The following is an 18415-nucleotide window of genomic DNA, read 5'->3' as shown; positions in this document are numbered from 1 at the left end:
GAAGTGCAGGGTGGGGGGTAATGTTTGGGGTTTGTGTGGCGGCCAGTGGCACAGGGACAGTTACAAGGCAAGAGGAGAGTCACTTTTGAAGTCCTTCTCCTCCTTCTGTTGTATCTCCTACCACCTCTTCCTTTTCCCCTGCTCTTCTTCCCCTCCTCCTCTATCTCCTCTACTATCTCTCATCTCTATCTCCTATCTCCTCCTCCTCCTTCTCTTTTATCTCCCCTCCTCCTCCTCCTCTTCTATCTCCTATCTCTCCCTCCTCCTCCTTTACTATCTCCTCCTCCTTCTCTTCTATCTTCCCCTCCTCTTCTTCTATCTCCCCCTCCTCTTACTCTTTCTATCTCCTATCTGTCCCTCCTCCTCCTCCTCTTCTTCTATCTCTCCCTCCTCCTCCTCTACTATCTCCTCCTCCTTCTCTTCTATCTCCCCATCCTCTTACTCTTCTATCTCCTATCTGTCCCTCCTCCTCCTCCTCTTCTTCTATCTCTCCCTCCTCCTCCTCTACTATCTCCTCCTCCTTCTCTTCTATCTCCCCATCCTCCTCTTCATCTACAGTATCTCCTCCTCCTCCTCCTCTTCTATCTCCCCCTCCTCCTCTTCATCTACAGCAGAGGTCTTCAACGGGGGTCCGCAACCCCTAGGGGGTCCGCGGAGGTACTGCAGGGGGGTCGCGAAAGTTTTGGTTGAGGGAAAAAAAAATATGAAAAAAGATATGGAAGTTATGAAAAAAAGATCCATTGTGAATATAGGGGTGTTCCCTGCAGCTGAACATCAGATTTTTACATAAAAGTCCTTTGTTTTCCTGTAGTATAGGTGTCAGTGAGCCTTTGTATTGTGTCTGATACAAACACTGCGCACTGTCTCTCCCTCACTCCCCCCCCACCCCCCTCTAAAATCAGCCCGATGGCGGGCGCGCACACACACACACACCACTGCTGCTGTGACACTCGGTCCCTGAACCGTCGGCTACACAACGATGGGACTGTAGTTTTAATTCTCCATACACACTCGTTAATTAACAGCACACACTCATACGACGGTGACGTTTACGCGCGCCGCCACGTCTGCTCATAGCGCAGCAATAATGAAGCAGCGTCACTGAACCGCTCCGTGGAACCGAGACATGACACGGCGGGCCGGTGTAAATGTTCCCAGAATCAGCTCCGGTGACCGCGGCGCTGACGACTGGGGGTGAGTCGCGAGCGTCATATGTGTTGGTAGAGCACAGCCGCTGCAGCGACCCTCCGACAGTCCCATCGCTGCGTGTCAATCCCCCCTCTCACTTTCTCTCCGCGCCCCCGTCTCTCTCCAGCTGCCCTTTCTAAATAAATGCATAGAAAGCCAGAGGAAAAAACAAAGTAGGGGAAACACTGCTTTGTTTTCTCTGTCTTTTTATGGTTTAGTAATTCTTTCATTGGTGCAGTAGCAGCGTTCAGTTACCACGAGCGTAGTTGTGACCTGTTGTGATCATAGATGGCATGGCATATATTTTTTATGTAAGTCCCTTTGAAATATAAAGAGTCCCATGACCAGAAAAACTCCTTAAAAAAGTGTGATTTATAGTTCATAATATGGTACTTTTGGCATATGGCAACAGCGCCTTTGCTAGGAATCCTGGGCCCCCTGAAAGTATACTAAAGTGGGCCCCTGCCCCCTGACTTTTCCACTTTTACGTATCTATTATCATTTCTTATTTAGCCTACTTTGTTTTGATGCTAATGCAGCATTACTGTGAGTATCAGTCAGGGTCTTATGCAGAATAATTCAGTCATACAAAGATTAGACTACTGGGGTTTTTGTGGGCCCCACTGGGCTCTGGGCCCCTAGAATTATCATCACCTTTCTCCCCTATACAACGGCCCTGTATGGCACTACAGGACCAGTTAAATATAAAACACAATTTTATACAATATACTGTATATAAGTAGGGGGTCCCCGCTCCATCTCTCCATCAGTTTGGGGGTCCTTGGCCTGGAAAACGTTGAAGACCCCTGATCTACAGTATCTCCTCCTCCTCTTCATCTATCTCCTCCTCCTCTTCTGTCTCCTCCTCTTCCTCTCCATGCTGAGTTGACCGTCTTGTCACCTGCAGGGAGAGAACCAAGCTGGTCTACTCCATGTACAGCCGCATGTCTGGTGAAGCTGTGAAGAGGAATCTGATGAAGCTGGGTGTGGACTTCTTTGTCCTTGAAGATTCCTGGTGCACCAGAAGAACCAGGTACTCCAACGGGCCCAGTGCCGTGTTACTTTATCGTGATCTTATGTCCTCTCTTTGTCTTTCTTATTCATCTTTTATCCTTCCTCCTCCGTTTCCTCGCTCAGGCCCGGATGCAGCATGCCAGAGATCTGGGACATCGAGGATCCAGAGAACGTCGGTAAAATCCCCCTCTGCACCCACATGTCCAGGAACTCGCGTCCCCATTTCACCACAGTCTTTTCCAATGACATTTACAAGGTTCTCAAAGTGCCCAAAGTCACCAAAGACTTGAGATAACAGCGCTGGATGGACCAGTCCAGCACCAAACTTCTTCTTTCCACCACTTCTTTTTTTTAATATCTTTTGGTCGCTCACTGCCGTTGCTGCTTTTAGCCCCCCCTCCTCCTCCCACAGTCCCCCTCTTTTATCGCGGTGCTTTGATTCACTGAGTGGTGGACAGGTAAACGGTTGGATATACCAAAACAATCTGCCATGAGTCCCTCTGCTCTTGGTGACCTCAGTGTTTCCTTCCTCCCACATTTTTGCCAATGGTCCTCCTCACTGTGTCTCCGTCGCCCCGGTGTTTTTTCCCCATCATGCTACAGGCGGTGCCAGAGCAAAAGCTGTTGTAGCTCCTCGTTTAGCTTGTTATATTAGTTCTGTTACAAACAGCCCTTATTTCAAGAGAAGCTGTTCAAACGTCGTTTTTTCACTCTATGTAAAAACGTTCCTGTGACTTTGGCTTAAGAAGTAAATTTTGTCTGGCAGGACCAATCAATGATGTCCACATACTGTGAAGCAATACCCTTTGCAAACTTGACAAAAGCTAACTTCTTTTAAGCACAGTGTTGATCTGTGAAAAAAAAAAAAACGATAGCAGATTTTTGTTTTTATAATTTATTTGTGTGAATATTTTTATGGAGAGTCGTTTTCATTTGAAGCCAACAGTGTTTTACAAGTCACAGAGATGAATTCTGTTCCAGTGTTTGGAAGCCTTTCAAATCTTTGTAATACATATCATCATTCAGCATCCGTGTCCAGATCCGTTTCACAGAGGAATATTTCAGTTGTCATCTAAACTGGCAAAGATTGAGAGTTTTCTATGGCCAAACATAGTAAAAAGAAACTGTAGTTTGCACCTAACTGTGCTCTGTTACGTTTTTGTAAATATCCCAAATGCTTGTTTTGTACAATACCGACCTACAGCCTTTAAAAGGTTCTTTTGTGTTTCTTCAGTTGTTGTTTATTGCCAAAGGAAGTCATGTGATCAGAGCTGAGTGTTTGGGGTTCTGTAGCATCAGTTTGCAAGTTCTGTAACAGCCAATCCAAACTATTTGTAGCAGTGAATTTAATGTTATCAGTAGCAGGTGTTTGGTTGGTTCTTATACAACAATAAGTGTTTATTATTTTTGGAAATATGATTAATTTGCTTTCTTGCCAAGAGTTAGATGAGAACATTGAAACAACAGGTGAATTCTAAACTACAGCTTATTTAGTTCAGTTCAAAGTCTTTACAGAGGCATGGAAAAACATTAAAAATACAATATTGAAATTACAAATAAAATCTTATTTAAAAATATAAAATATTAATTAGGATTAAGTCATGTCATTATTGCACAAAATCAGGTAAGAAACTGAGGACGCTATTTGTGTAAAAAGATGTTAAAAATAGTGCGAACATTGCACAAGTTCTTTTTTTTTTGACAAATAGTGATGGAGCTATTTGTCTCTCTTTAACCACAAAGAGCTGCTACTGCTGATGGTAACCAACTTCCTTTCTCCATTTCTTACACTGCAGTTAGCATGCTAACAGCTAGCTCCAGCCTGGTCGGTCTGGCATGTCATTTTCCGATACCGAGTCACTGTACCGTCACATCTGGTTTGAAGAAGAAACTAGTAACTGCTCAGAGAACATTTTATAACCTCTTAGAGCATTTTAGCAACATAAGGCTCTTTAGTAAACAGCTGCTAATGCTAACATCTGCTACATAGCAATAGCAAAACTTACAAATGCATATAAGCCCTGAGTGAAAAGGGTTGACAGTGGGAACATGGTCGACCTGTCTCAGACCTCCTGTGAAGTCTAGATGTTTCATATTGCTGGTTGGACATGAGTTTGAGCCCGAGACCATTCAAATCAGAGGAGACCAGTACAGTGATTCAGTTGTTAGCATAGTATTAGACTGGAGGCGGAAGAAACCAGCACCTCTACAGATAAAGAAACAACAAGCAGTAGATGTGTCTGGTCCTGTGACTGTTTGATAGCAAGAAAGCAAATAAATCTATTCTCCAAAATGTTGACCTATTCCTGTAACAGAGAGGAGCCGCCATGCTGAACTGAACAAACATCCATCAGCACTCAGACTCAGTTTTCTGGTGTATGTTCACTCCAACATGGCAGCCGGTCCTTTACAGTAATTGGTCACATCTCATCAGTTATTGCAGAATGTGTTTAAAAAAGAGAAGGTTGCACTTTTTCTCTTGGTTTTAATGTATATTTTCGTTCGTAACAAGTTGAGATAATTTTGGTACAACACGTTTTCACTGATTGAGCAGTCACTTTCAAACAAAACAAATATGTTTCTGAGCGGTTGAACAAATCCCACACATCACGTTGAACCTGCGACATCTCATGCATTTGAATTCAGAGCTGTTACTTGATGTGTGTCTCATGAGGACGATGTAGATGTGATGTTGAGTCAAGTGCCCGTTTCTTAAGGAGTGAGGCTGTTGTCACACTTCCCCAAACACTTTGACATGAGTAGTTTGTTCCTGTCGCAGACATAGGAGTGTTTCAGGTGTCTTTTATAATATTTTGTCTATTTTGTCTGTATTTGAACAAAAATAAAATATTTGCCATTGGCAGCAGAGTTTTGTCTTCAACATGTAAAATGATTTGGTCCAGCAAAAGGACAGTTCAAGAATCACTTCATCATTTTCTGTTTCAAGGGGAAGTCAGGTAGACGACAGGCTTTAAGGGAACACTTTAGAGTCTCTGTGCACAAAATGGCAAAATAAAGTTCTTGAATCTTGAGAGTTTAGGGTGGGGGCCTCTAAGATGTTACTGGGAACGTCCTCAGTGGAAATGCAGCTCAGTTGATGCAGTTTTGTTAAAGTTTAATTATCAGATTTTATGAATGCTATGCTCCAGATCAATAAGCCCTTGCAACGATTAAAAATGTAATTACGCAGGCATCTGCATGCAGTGGAAGAACAATTCTCACCTTTGGTCTCAAAACAGCATAATCAATAAAAAAACATGCATCAAATTTGAAACAAAATGATGTAATAATTGCAGTCAATGACAAGACACTCAATTTTACTTCTTCTGATTAAATTCTTGTGAAATCTATTGTTCTGATTAGCAGATAGTTGCTGCATATAACACTATCATCTAAATTCTTGCAAATTAGTTAAACTAATCCAGGACAGAGCCGTATACCTCCACCTCACACAGGGTCAAGTATTGGGTTCTTCCAGGGATGACCACATTAACGTAGCGACCGTCCATCCCATTGCACTGGAATTCAGCCATAGCACCTCCTGGGATGTATGGGGAGATCACAGCACACCTGGAAGGAGAAGCGTTTCACTTTGTTAACTACTGGTATGCTCTTCACCATATCATTCACCATACCTTGTTAATGATACTTTTTAAGACTTTATTTTTTCATAAATCGTTGGTAGTCGTCCCACTGCCTTCTTGAAAGTATTTGATTTGCTTTTTTGAAAGCGGCGCTCAGTGTATCAGTAGTGCTCCTCCTCTTCCCTGCAGTTGCCAGAGCAGCTCAGTAAACTGCAGTTTAGTACACAACCCAGACGTGGTAGAAACACTATCACTGTCAGTCAAGGACGTTCACAGGCCAGTCCATCCAAGAACCAGAGTTAACTCAAAATCAATATCAGACAGTAGGCCTATTGGCCAAGATTTTTACTGCTTTGAATGATTTGGTAGAGGGTAATATTTTTGTCCCTTCAGTAAAATGACTTTTAATTGTATTACTATTGTAAAAAACAGTCTATAAATAAATTACCTGGGATTGCCGTTTCCATCGTTGTCAAGAGAATCTCCAATGCGGATTTCAGCTCCCTCAAGTCGTTCTGGGGTAACGTCTCGGTTGACTATCTTTACAGAAAACACTTTGTGGGTTTTGCGCAGATCCAGTCGCCACCACGGGTTGTAGACGTAAGGGGTGTGACTGCAGGAGGCGTCTTCCCACTTGGGTGCACGATTCCCATCAATGGCGTTATATGCATGGCCAAACTGAAGCAGTGACTTCTGTGATGCTTTTCCTTGGAGTGCCAGGTTTTCTCCTGCAAAAAAAACAGACTCATAGGGTGGTGATATTGACACAAGGTTTGTATGTTTCATCAGGACAAACTTCGTCACAATCCGGTGGTTAAAAGTCAGGGAATCGGTGAACAGTATACGTATTAGTAATTTCGACCTGTAAAAATCTGGGTCTATATAGTCAGTTCTTGGGTGGCACACTGTTGTGATGGTTGACATTCTTGTGTTTCAGCAAGAAGGTTGAACAGAGACACAGAGAGACAGAGAAGTGGACGTCATTTGGTCACATGACAAATTATGTTTTGGTTTACCCACCACTGTTGTTAGCTTTGGTTTCAATACATTGTTTGAGATGAAGAAATGGCCATTCCATACTTCTACTTAAAGGGATAGTTCAACATTTTTGCAAATTGGTCCATTGCCATAATCCCTATAGTTTTAGGAGTAGGTTCGTTACCTTTAATTGTCGGTGTAAGTTGTTTTTAGAACAGCGGAGCTACACTACAGTTGGTTTCCCTTTGTTTTTAGATTGCTTGCTGAAAAACTAGCCCAGACGGGAATGCGCATCAGTGGTTTTGCATGAATTTACTTCTAAAACAACTCTGTCTCGTGACGTTCCGTTATTATCTCATAGTGTGGTGAATGTGCAGCTCACAACTTGTCCACCAGAGCATTTTGGAGTTGTTGTATTGTGTATTTGATGAGTTTGATGAGGGAAACCAAGAAATCCCATTAGCCTCTGTAGCGTAGCTCTGAACAGCTCGTGGCTATAGGGATTATGGCAATGGGCCAATTTGGGAAAATGTTGAACTATCCCTTTAAATGCCCTACTTTCATGATATATTAACACTGCAGCATCAGCTTTTTACATTTTCCATTAATTTCATCCTAAAGTGGAATACCCCAGGCTTTTTGTGAGTAGTGTATGTGTCAGTACTGTGATCGACTGGTGACCTGTGCCCCGCCTTCATCCTATGTCGACTGGGATTGACTCCACCCCCCCCCCCCCACACCCATGTGGCCCTGCACAGATAAGCAGTATAGACAATGGGTGGACAGTTGTTATCGACCCTCCCTTAGCAAATGTTTTCCCATTGCGTTTTAGAGAGTGACCAAGAGTGTCTATACTTGTGGTGTGTCAAAATCCTCACCAGTTGGAGCACGATAACCAAGAACCTCCACCTCACAGAGTGTAAGATTCCTCTGTGCACCAGGTAGATGCACAGTTACATAACGTCCTTCCACACGGCTGGACAATGTCAGAATGTATGAGCTTCCTGCAGGGATTTCAGAGATCACACCAACCCTAAGAAGGAGACACAAAGTGAGGAAAACTGTTAATGATGCTCTTTGTTTGTGGTTTGCTGTGGGGACAACCAGCCAGATGTTGCAGATCTCAGAGGTCTTTGTGATTGGTAAGGGGTTAGAAGTTCGGCTAAGTATTGGGGTGCCATCCCATTTAAGGCTTTATAGACGAATAGAAGGTGCTGTAAGTAGCTGTAACACCTGTGTAATTCAATTGAACATGAATTTCATATTGACATGTCGCTTAGCCAGGGACATAGTCAGTATGAAATGGATAAATGTAATACTTCCATGTGACTTAGGGCTCTGGCCCCATGGTCATATTGGGCCACAGTTCGCCCCTGGAATATTGAATGGGTGGTCTCCTCTTTGCTTGAGCATTGAGTCATTTCTACTGACCCATAGGGAAATGGTGGCAATAAATGAGCACAGCCAAGATGAAAATGGGCCGTTAAGTTTCCCTGGATGAAGTAAAGGATCAGAAGTGGCTGTCCTCATCTATAGACAAGAACTCCTGTAATAAGATGCACTCACAGAGGGTTTGAAACACCATTGTCTCGTAAAGAGTTGCCAACGAGAACCTCCGCCCCGTTGATGTTCTCTGCGCAGCAGTCTCCTCTGTTGGTGATGATGATGGAGGTGATGATGTAGTTGTCCAGCAGGTCCACTCTCCACCAGGGATTGGTTTCTGCCACAGTGTGTGTGCATGAACCAGCCATGAAATCTGAGTCACGGTTTCCATCAATGGCGTTGTATGCGGCCCCAAACCCATAGGGTAATCCCTCGCGACGATGGGATTGAGTCGCTTTGCCGCGCAGGGCCACATTTTCTGTGAAAGAAACATCTGAACATAACTTAATTCCTTATAGTACCTCTTAATCTATGAGGTATTCATGGAAAATGATCGAAACCAAGTGGAGCTGAGTAGTATAGCTAACTGTGTCATGGAAAAGGGCCATAAAATAGCGTGCATCGTTACAGGGTTAGAAGTGCAATACACAACAGTGTTACATCTCATCCACCATGTTGAGTCTCATCATCCACTGCCTCATATCTACAGGGCAGCAATGGCCAACTCAATTCTGTCTATTAAAGAGCCATTATTTAAATGACAGCACACTTTGACCTAGGACATCAAGGTCAAGGCAGCTGCCTTCTCCTTTTACTGGTGCTGAGCACCACCTCTTAATCTTTTAGTAACCCATAGTAGGAGTTCTGGACCAGACCAAACCAGATCTTACTGGACTTCTTTCCAACCTGTTCGGGGATACACCATTCTTACGTCATACTCACGATAAGAGTAAGCTGAGTACGTCCACAAGAGGAGCAGCAACAGACGCACCTCGCTGTGATTCATAGTTGTGACTGGGACAGAGAAGAGAGAAATGTTGCTGAAAGTTAAAGCTGACAGTGACATTTTTACATTGTTCACAAGTTAATTTGGACTCTTTGCGATGCTTAGGGAGAACAAGATGGAAGAAAGAGATGACAGGATCCTGCTGAAATGATAGCTGTGAATAATAAGGGAGAGAGTGAGAGAAATGACAAATGAAAGGCTCACCTTGTTTTCTGGCGATAATAGATGTGAGTCCAGTGATTCAGCTCCTCTTCAGATGACTGACTGAGCTCTTGTGTCTTCTCTGGCTTTTATACAGGATACAAGTGCCAGTTCAACTCTTGACCATGATAATCATTTACTGTATGTCTGTTCCCCCATTCTCTTTCCCCATTTCCTGCTAGTAAAAATAGGGGAATAATGGCAAATCTCCTATGTTTTTAAGCCCAATTTCCTGGTCAGCTATGGATGATGGAGTTCCTATAGTACACATGCAATGCTCTCTTAACCTTCCTCTTGTGTTAGGGTTGGCAGTTGACCCCTTTTTAGGCTTTAAGGCATAAAAGTACCACATAAATTAGTTTATTGCATCAAGGCTTTTTGACTTTGTCATTTAACCTATATTTCAAGACAAAATAAAAGATTTTTTTTTTTTTTACTGAAATCACAAGTGCAGAACCAACTTTTTCATGGATAAAGAAGCCTAACAATGTAACCAAGAGAAGAAAAACAAATTGGATGAACAAAAAAAAGTTTTTAGTGTATTTTACAGCTGATTTAAGACACTGTTAAAAACTGACCCTAACACAAGAGACGGTAGCAGAAAGCTGACACAAGGCAAAGGTTAACAGATGAATGCCGTCATTGAACAGTGTCATTTCAATCAGATTTGCATTATGGAGGCTCCTAACTACTCAGTTATTTTATTGTCTTTTCCTCAGCATTACTAGCAATTTTCCAAACCCAGATTTAATGAACCAACAGTAACACAGATAATGTCTGTGGTTAAGTTAAAAACCAAAGCGTTGTGTAGTCAGTTTCTCTCTTTTGTTCTATGTAGATATTTACCACGTTCTGTATAATATACAGAACTGTGTAATAGGAAGAAATGTCCAACATCAGCGCACACTGTTTTTTCTTTATTCACTGGCAGACAATTCCCCCCGTACAGTCATCATTAATAAAAACACTAATGGGTCACAGAATGACATTTTCAAAATGGGTTACAGTCACAGAAGATACACTGTAATTTCATTCAATACAAAGTTACTATATAGAGCAAAGTTAACTATAAAAATGGGAATAACGTATGATTTCACTTTGTATTAATAGGCCAACAGTGAACATAAGAACTTGCCCGATGTGTTCTGCATGCTTAGATACACAGGTTAATCATTTGATGTTGTTCAGTTGAATACAGGGAACATCAGTCAAACTTTTACTAAAGGTCAAGATTAGAAGTGTTAAACAATAACAGTATTATAGTTCTCTTGTGTTTTCAGTATTAATAACAGTCAATACTTAAAATACAGACAGTCAGTCCCTTGTCAGAGCTTCTTGTCTGTGGTCTTTGTTTACCTTCTCCAACTGTATTTGTGCTTAGATCATAAGCACACTGTGTAAACGTCCCACAGTCGAATAAAAAAGGGATTTGAAACCAGGAGCTGGTGAACGATTTAATGAGGAAGTGAATTCAGACCGTTTCTGTGTTGTTGTTTTTCTGACGGTATTGAAGCTGCTGTTGCAACTGTGGTTAGCAAGAGTATACAGTAGATGAGCACTAAGATGTTCTTGTCCTGAGTTGGGAGCTTGTTGAGGACTAATCCAGCCTGGAGCCATAGACCTCCACCTCACACAGGCTCAGGAACTCCTCTCTGTCCGGTATGACCACGTTAACGTAGCGGCCGTCTATCCCGTCGCACTTGAACTCAGCAACGTGACCTGGTGGGATGCTTGTGATCACGGCGCACCTGGGAGAAGGAGGAGCAGAAACCAGAGGTTGATCAAATGAATGAATCCACTAACTGCAGAATGCAAACTCAGATGACCACTGAGGAAGCTACCTGGTGTTATCATTGCCATTGTTCTCCAAAGAGTCTCCGATACGGATCTCGGCGCCGTTTAGTCGATCTGAGTCTTCATCCATGTTTGTTATATTAACAGAAAACACTTTGTGGGTTTTGCCCAGGTCCAGTCGCCACCAGGGGTTGATGTTGTTCTTAGTGTGAGAGCAGGAACCCTGCTCCCAGTCGCCGGCATGATTCCCATCAATGGCGTTGTTAGCAAAGCCAAAGGAATACAGTGAGGACTGTGTGGCTTTCCCATGGACTGCCAGGTTCTCTCCTGCAAAAAGAACAATATATACTTTAAATATACAGAGCCTGCTCATTTTATTTGTCCATGAACCAACATATACAATGGCATTCATAAGTTTGGGCACCCCTGGTCCAAAATTCAGTTAATGTGAAGAGTTAGGCAAGTGGAAGATGAAATCGTCATTTTGAAAATGTAAAAGATGTAAAGGGAATGTGTCATCTATAACTTTATACCTTTTGGAGATAATTTCAAGTTCAAGTTTAGTTTATTTGTCATATATATTAAAAAGCACAATGTACAATCAATGCAATGAAATGGATTCTGCCCTCGCAAAATACATTTCATCTTTCATCTCCCACTCGCTTAAAGCAGAAGTCAGCGATCTGGTGGTTTTGTCTAACTTCCTGTCAGCAGATGGAGTTAGCAGTCCCCGCCCTCGTCATGGATCTATTGGTCCTCGTCCCTACGTCACCACATTCAGGCGCATCCCTTGGCTGCACACACAGAGAGGACCGCCCCTTTATGCCGTTCTCTCTCCTCATTGGATAAAGGTTGTAGGATACAAGGAAAGTTTTCTCCTGGGCTCAGAGCAGAGCAGAGTGACTGACAGACCCGTGTTTCAGACCAAACACTCTATAGAAGTGATTGCTGTCGGAAGATACAACTATTTAAGACTTAGATTAACACAAATATTCTGCTTACTTCTGCTTTAACTGTTCACATTGGCTTGAAATTTTTGCATGCCACCAAGAGCTCAGATTCTCACCGGTTGGAGCTCGGTAGCCGTAGACTTCCACCTCGCAGACTGTGAGCATCCTCATAGCACCTGGTAGAACCACAGACACGTAACGTCCCTCCACATGATGGTCCATCTTCACTGTAGCTGTTTCTCCCGCCTGCATGACGGGAATCGTACCAACACTAATTAAGAGAGAAATGTAAAGATACATGAGTTCCATTTTGCACCTGCCATCCTTCAGGGTTAAATAAAGCAGCAGGCTTTAAAGAAATGAAATATGAACTACACAGATGCTGAGGTACAATTTTCCATTTTTGAAAATAAATTAACAACCAACTTCACATGTTGAGACAAGGATGGTTAGTTATAAAAAAAAAACAGCAACAGATTTTTCAATTAGAAGGTATGTGCTTTGCTTTCTTCATTTCAAACCAGAAACTTAAAGCTGCCCTGTGGAGCTTTGCTCATTACGAGCCATCAGCCGTGTTTTTTTTCGAGTAGGCTACTGCAACAGTCAGTCTGCGCCGTTCGATGACGTTGAACCCCCCCCTTCCCCCCCTCCCTCCCCGAACGGTAAGTGCAGGTAACCAGGCAACCAGGTGACTGGCGAAGTAGGAAGAGAAAAAAAAGTTGTGGTCATTCAGCTTTGGCATTTATTTAGGGGTGTGACCTTATACATGTAAAAAAAAAAAAAAATCCCTAAACGATATCTAGGCCTACACGCAATTTATTTTCATATTTTTATACATAGGCCTACATTTTGGGGGGGGGGCTGGGTGAAAAATAGTCCCGCACACTGTCTTAATTTAGAGAAAACTATGATTTAATAAAAATGATGCTGTGACGCGCTTCCCTCCTCCAAAATGTGTGTAAGTGCGTTTTTTCTTTCCTTTTTTCTTGTCTTTTTTTTTTTTGCGAGCGAGTGTGATGGCGCCGCCACGCCGGGTCAAACATTGCTTTTCTGGTTGCCAAAAAATATTCTAAGCAAATATAGCCTCCCTAAACACAAACACATAACCTTAAACGGATTGAAAGAGGTGTCTCGGGACATTAAAGACGGCCGAGGACCGACGAGACGCCTCTGTATTGCTCCTGCCCGGTCCACTCCTCTCATCCGCACTTCAGCACCTGTCCTGGGCTGCACCCATAGACTGCACCGTGTCGGCTCGGCTCGCTCCTCGTTTTAAATGACTTTACTCCTTTTAAAAGTAGTGTAAACAATTTACTGTTCTGATCACTCATACGCGTGTATAGTTAGGCTATACGTTGCATTATTATTAGTTATAGCTACTTCAAAAGTAAAGGACGGTGGAGCGAGCCAAGCTGTAGCCCAGGACAGGTGCTGAAGTGTGGGAGAGGAGGGAGAGACTGGGCTCCGCGGGGCTCTGGCAACTAGCGGCGGATCAGAGAGGGTGGAGGACCGACATGACAGGGGGTCTTGGTCTCCTGGTACCTGTGCGGTCCAGGACCGCGGAAGTCAGCGAGAGGGGGGGTACGGTGGTCGACTCTGAACGCGCTCACCGGGCGGATCTCTCCAGTTACGGTGCGGTGCGTGTCGGGGGGGGAGGGGGGCAGGACGAATCCGCCGTCGGGTCTCCTCCGCTCCGGTGGCTGCAGTGTCAGTGCTTCCACCGGCTGCATATCAGACTAGACAAAAATAAGATAACATGTTCTTCTTCTCTTCTGTTTACCAGTGCTCTAAACCCTACGTCAAATCCGAACGTGTTGCGTTGCATGCGTAATTCCCTGTGCGACAGCGCGGGAAAGTCGCTCCTCAGAGGCAATTGCGCTCCTGGGTAAACCAGGGACTGTTGTGTGGTGGAGATGCGTTCAATGATCATCCTAATAAGTCGTTTGGCAGTGGCTGCAATGTAACGGACATTGTTTTATAAGATTCTATTTGAAACAAAAATTTGTGAATTTGTTTTTGTTGGTTTTCGTTTTCCGTAATGAATAGAAAAATGGAGAATTGTAGCCTGGTGGTACGCCACTGGGAGTAAATATTTTAAAATAAAAGCCACTACTTGTTTTCATTTTTAAATTTGATCAAACATGGAAATCTACGGAAGGCATGAAAGGCCAAACTACGTGTATCTTCTATCCTCCAGTTTTTATATATTGGAGTTTTCTTATGAAGAGGTCATCTCTAACTTTGTTGTTATTTATAGTTATACATTTGCATATTTATTTATAAAATTATTTATTCATGCATGCAATTTATACATTTGTATGTTGTTGTTTTTTTAAATACAGAAACAATGAACTGCCTGAATGCTATATTTAAGGCTCTAGACCTTCACAGAAGGTTATGGAGTAATGTACACAAAGCTGATAGAACAGGCATTTCCATACTGTTCCACAAAGGGCTGTGTAGCTACAGGTTTTTGTTCCAACCAATCAAAAGCACGCAGTTTGACCAATCAACTGTCTGAAGACTGAGATTGGTTAATTAAATGAGTTAAGTCTGGTGTGCTGCTGCTTGGTTGGAACAAAAACCTGCAGGCACACGGCCCTTTGTGGAACAGTATGGGGGAGCCTTGATAGAACCAGGATACAGCGTTGCCCCTTAAAGGGGAAGATAGTTCACCCAAAATTGAAATTTCACTCACTCACCCTCATGTGGACTAAGGGCTGGGAGAAGTTTCAGAGTTATCCGTGGCTTCTCTGAGTTACAGGGGGTCTCGACGTAGCAGTGCATGTACAAATAATGTTTGCAAATGGATACCAACTGTCTTCGTAACAAAAAGACACACCAAAAAACATCCAAATACCTCCATGCTGCTCGTTTGTAATGTCCCTCTGGTATTGAAGCCCCGACATGAGAAATTGTCCCGAAAAAAATGAAATAAGTCTATATTTCAAGCTTGTTTTGTAGCGGAAGCTTCTTGAAGCTCCTCTTCCTAGTTTGTCAAATTTGGACGAACTGGGAAGAGGACGGACCCTGGTTCGTTCAAATTTGACGAACCGGGAAGAGGAGCTTTCACTACAAACAAGCTTGAAATATAGACTTATTTTATTTTTTTCGGGACAATTTTGCATTTCGGGGCTTCAATACAAGAGGGACATTACATACGAGCAGCATGGAGGTATTTGGATGTTTTTTGGTGTGTCTTTATTACGAAGACAGTTGGTATCCATTTGCAACCGTCATATGGACATGCACTGCTACGCCGAGACCCCCTGTAACTCAGAGAAGCCACGGAGGACTCTGAAGCTTCTCCCAGCCCTTAGTTGACATGAGGGGGAGTAGATAATGAATAATGAAATTTCAATTTTTGGAGAACTATCCCTTTAAGGCCCCATGAACTGCCTCTGTGCCTTAGGGGTCATGTTGTAGGATATTGTCTGCTACTTTATTATCTTTACTCACACTGGGTTTGTTGAGCCATCCAGCTGGAGAGAGTTTCCTATGTGGATCTGCAGGCCGTTGTTCCTGTGAGCGCAGCAGTCTCCTCTGTTGGTGATGGCCACAGAGGTGACCACGTAGGTGTCCAGCAGGTCCACTCTCCACCAGGGGTTTTTGTGTTCGTCCGTATGGGTGCATGACCCGGCCTTAAACGTAGAGTCACGGTTTCCGTCTATGGCGCTGGCGGCCTCTCCGAACATGGTCTCGTAACGGTCGGACTGGGTGGCTTTCCCACGCAGGGCCACGTTCTCTGTGAATGAGACAGTTGAAATGTTACAGATTGTAACTTTTTTTTTTTTACAATTTTAGTGAGTTTAATTTGGTCTATATACGATATGAATTAAACATAAATAAAAACAATAATTATTTTCATCATACAAAACAAATGTACTTTGACTGAAAAGGTGTAGGCTGAAGCTTCAGCTTATTTTGCCTACTCTTCTTCTATCTCAACCAACAATTTTGTGTTTCCTCATACGGCAATGCATGGAAATAAAACATCACAGAAAGGCTGCAGCTGTACTGACAAAACAAGAAAGATGCAAAGAAAAGAAGATTGCATTTATTGTGGTCTGAGACGCTGCTGACAAAACAACGTTAGAAAGTCATATTTCTCCATTTATTAGAATGATGATTGACTCCATTAGTGTTTTGCTGTGGAAGATAAACATGGCTTCCACTGCAAACTACTCCTCGAGCAAAAGCTGGAGTCCAGTGTTTAATTCATCTTCATCAGTGAACGTAGTCATGACTTAACAACTTGTTCAGGGTCATGTGTCTGCAGCAGCTTATGTTTAAAGGGATAGTTCACCCAAAATTCAAATTTCACTCATTATCTACTCACCCTCATGACTAAGAGCTGTGAGAATTTTCAGAGTCCTCCATGCCTTCTCTGAGTTACGGGGGGGTCCGCGCAGCAGTATTTGTCCATATAATGGTTGTGAATGGGGCTCACTTTTCTTCGTCCAAAAAGACACACCAAAAAACAACCAAATACCTCCATGCTGCTCGTCTGTAATGTCCCTCTTGTATTGAAGCCCCAACATGAGAAATTGTTCCTAAAAAAATTAAATAAGTCTATATTTTAAGCTTGTTTGTAGCTCTGCTCTTCCTGATTTGCACTGACCGGCGGAACAATTTCTCATGTCGGGGCTTCAATACAAGAGGGACATTACAGACGAGCAGCATGGAGGTATTTGGATGTTTTTTGGTGTGTCTTTTTGGATGAAGAAAAGTGAGCCCCATTCACAATCATTATATGGACAAATACTGCTGCGCGGACCCCCCGTAACTCAGAGAAGGCAAGGAGGACTCTGAAAATTCTCCCAGCCCTTAGTTGACATGAGGGTGAGTAGATAATGAGTGAAATTTGAATTTTGGGTGAACTATCCCTTTAACAGTTATACCAATCACACTCACCGTAAGTGCAAGCTTTGCCTGTCCACACCACGAGCAGCACAGCTACACTGAGTGTCATCATTCTGGTCAAGACAAACAAACACATTCTTTGTTATTTACCTGCATATGAGGGTTAGAAAGAAACAAAGAGAAGGAGAGAGAAGCTGGTATTTCTCTGAATCTCAAACTCAGAATTCTCAAGTTTAAAGTTGCACATTTATAATGAAAAACAAACAAGCAAACACTGTATATAAAAAGGTAGAAAAACACTTTCCTTCCTTGATGAAAACAAACAAACAAATAAACATTTTCATCTTCTTTTCTTGCAAAAATGTGACTTTTAGAGACATCCGAGAATGTTTTATTCCTCAGAAATTTGCCACAATTTTTTCTTACCTGCAATGTCACTGTACAATTGAGAACTTGAAAAATAAACACAAAATGTTGAATGGTAAAAATACAAGTGTGAGTTCCAGACGAAAAAACATCTTTATATTGAGCTTCTGAATATGTCTCTATACTGATATCTAATGACTAGATAAGCAAAACTCAAAATGTTCTTAGTCATTATTAACTAGCAGTTCTGAACTGACTGTGCACGGTTGTAGTTTCATCAAAGTTGATTAACACAACATTATTATCAAAATGCATTCTACTGTATCTTATCTGAAAAAGAACCCAATAACATCGATATTTCTAAATTGCATTATTTGTATTTAAAGATTTAAAAGCTGAAGATAACAAAGGAGTAAAATCACAACTTACAAAGTCAATCCAAAACACATTTCAGGATAAAGACAGATAAAGAAATGTTTTTAATGTGACCTGCTCAGGGTGAGAGCATGATGCATGATGAGATGATGTGATGCTGCAAACAAATGACAGATGTTACCTGGACAGCGAGGACTTTGATTGGACTCTGATGATTCCACGGTAAAGATGGAAAGAAAAGAATCTGTCTGAACCCCTGAAAGCTCAGTATCTGCTCTCTTTATATACTCCTATCATCATGTCTCCATCAGTTTAACCAGAATCCAGCCAATCATCATTTATTCCATTGGTTGATTCCTATGCAGATCTATTTCACTTCCCTATTTGTGAATTACATGGAAGAGGTTAGCCAAGACTGTTCCAAACAGTTTGAGGAGGTTACACAATAAATGTATTATTTTGCCACTGGGTCAGGAGTTAAGTAGTGGATACACCATATTGCCTTTGTGCTGTAGAGTCAGCGCGGTGCATCTCTCAAAGACTGTGGTCCATACTGACCCAATAGCATCACACAGCTGCTGCAGACTTGTCAGCTACCATGATGACACCCAACTGGACTGAGATCTGGTGTCTGCAGAGGCTGTTTGAGTTCAATGAACCAGTTTGCGATGATTTGAGTTTCATGACAGTGTGTTATCCTGCTGGAAGTATCC

At 42.5% G+C, this 18415-nt stretch overlaps 3 protein-coding genes across 3 annotated transcripts in view; 1 reads left to right on the top strand and 2 right to left on the bottom strand.

Moving 5' to 3' along the window:
* Positions 1-3712, top strand: part of dpy19l1l (dpy-19-like 1, like (H. sapiens)) — a 42968-nt gene extending 39256 nt beyond the window's left edge. The window contains exons 21-22 of the mRNA XM_085803499.1: positions 2096-2221; positions 2326-3712. Coding sequence (XP_085659625.1) covers positions 2096-2221; positions 2326-2497 — 298 coding nt within the window. The 3' untranslated portion in view covers positions 2498-3712. The remainder of the gene's footprint in view (positions 1-2095; positions 2222-2325) is intronic.
* A 1768-nt stretch (positions 3713-5480) lies between these two features.
* Positions 5481-9431, bottom strand: LOC146971513 (pentraxin fusion protein-like). Its single transcript, XM_085803476.1, has 6 exons — positions 9358-9431; positions 9090-9161; positions 8331-8625; positions 7643-7797; positions 6235-6514; positions 5481-5772 (listed from the first exon to the last, which is right to left on the bottom strand). Exons 2-6 carry the CDS (start codon positions 9151-9153, stop codon positions 5619-5621), a joined length of 948 nt encoding a protein of 315 aa, XP_085659602.1. The 5' UTR covers positions 9154-9161; positions 9358-9431; the 3' UTR covers positions 5481-5618.
* An 827-nt stretch (positions 9432-10258) lies between these two features.
* LOC146971512 (uncharacterized) lies at positions 10259-18071 on the bottom strand. The gene is made up of 6 exons (XM_085803479.1): positions 17884-18071; positions 17013-17074; positions 15558-15843; positions 12215-12369; positions 11196-11475; positions 10259-11102 (listed from the first exon to the last, which is right to left on the bottom strand). Exons 2-6 carry the CDS (start codon positions 17071-17073, stop codon positions 10952-10954), a joined length of 933 nt encoding a protein of 310 aa, XP_085659605.1. The 5' UTR covers position 17074; positions 17884-18071; the 3' UTR covers positions 10259-10951.
* Positions 18072-18415: the final 344 nt, after the last annotated feature.

The sequence above is a fragment of the Trachurus japonicus genome, chromosome 16, assembly GCF_045865225.1.
Source record: "Trachurus japonicus isolate A0001 chromosome 16, Traja_1.0".
Taxonomy (NCBI): domain Eukaryota; kingdom Metazoa; phylum Chordata; class Actinopteri; order Carangiformes; family Carangidae; genus Trachurus; species Trachurus japonicus.
Note: the sequence above shows the minus strand (reverse complement) of the source record. Positions and strands in the feature narration are given on the sequence as shown.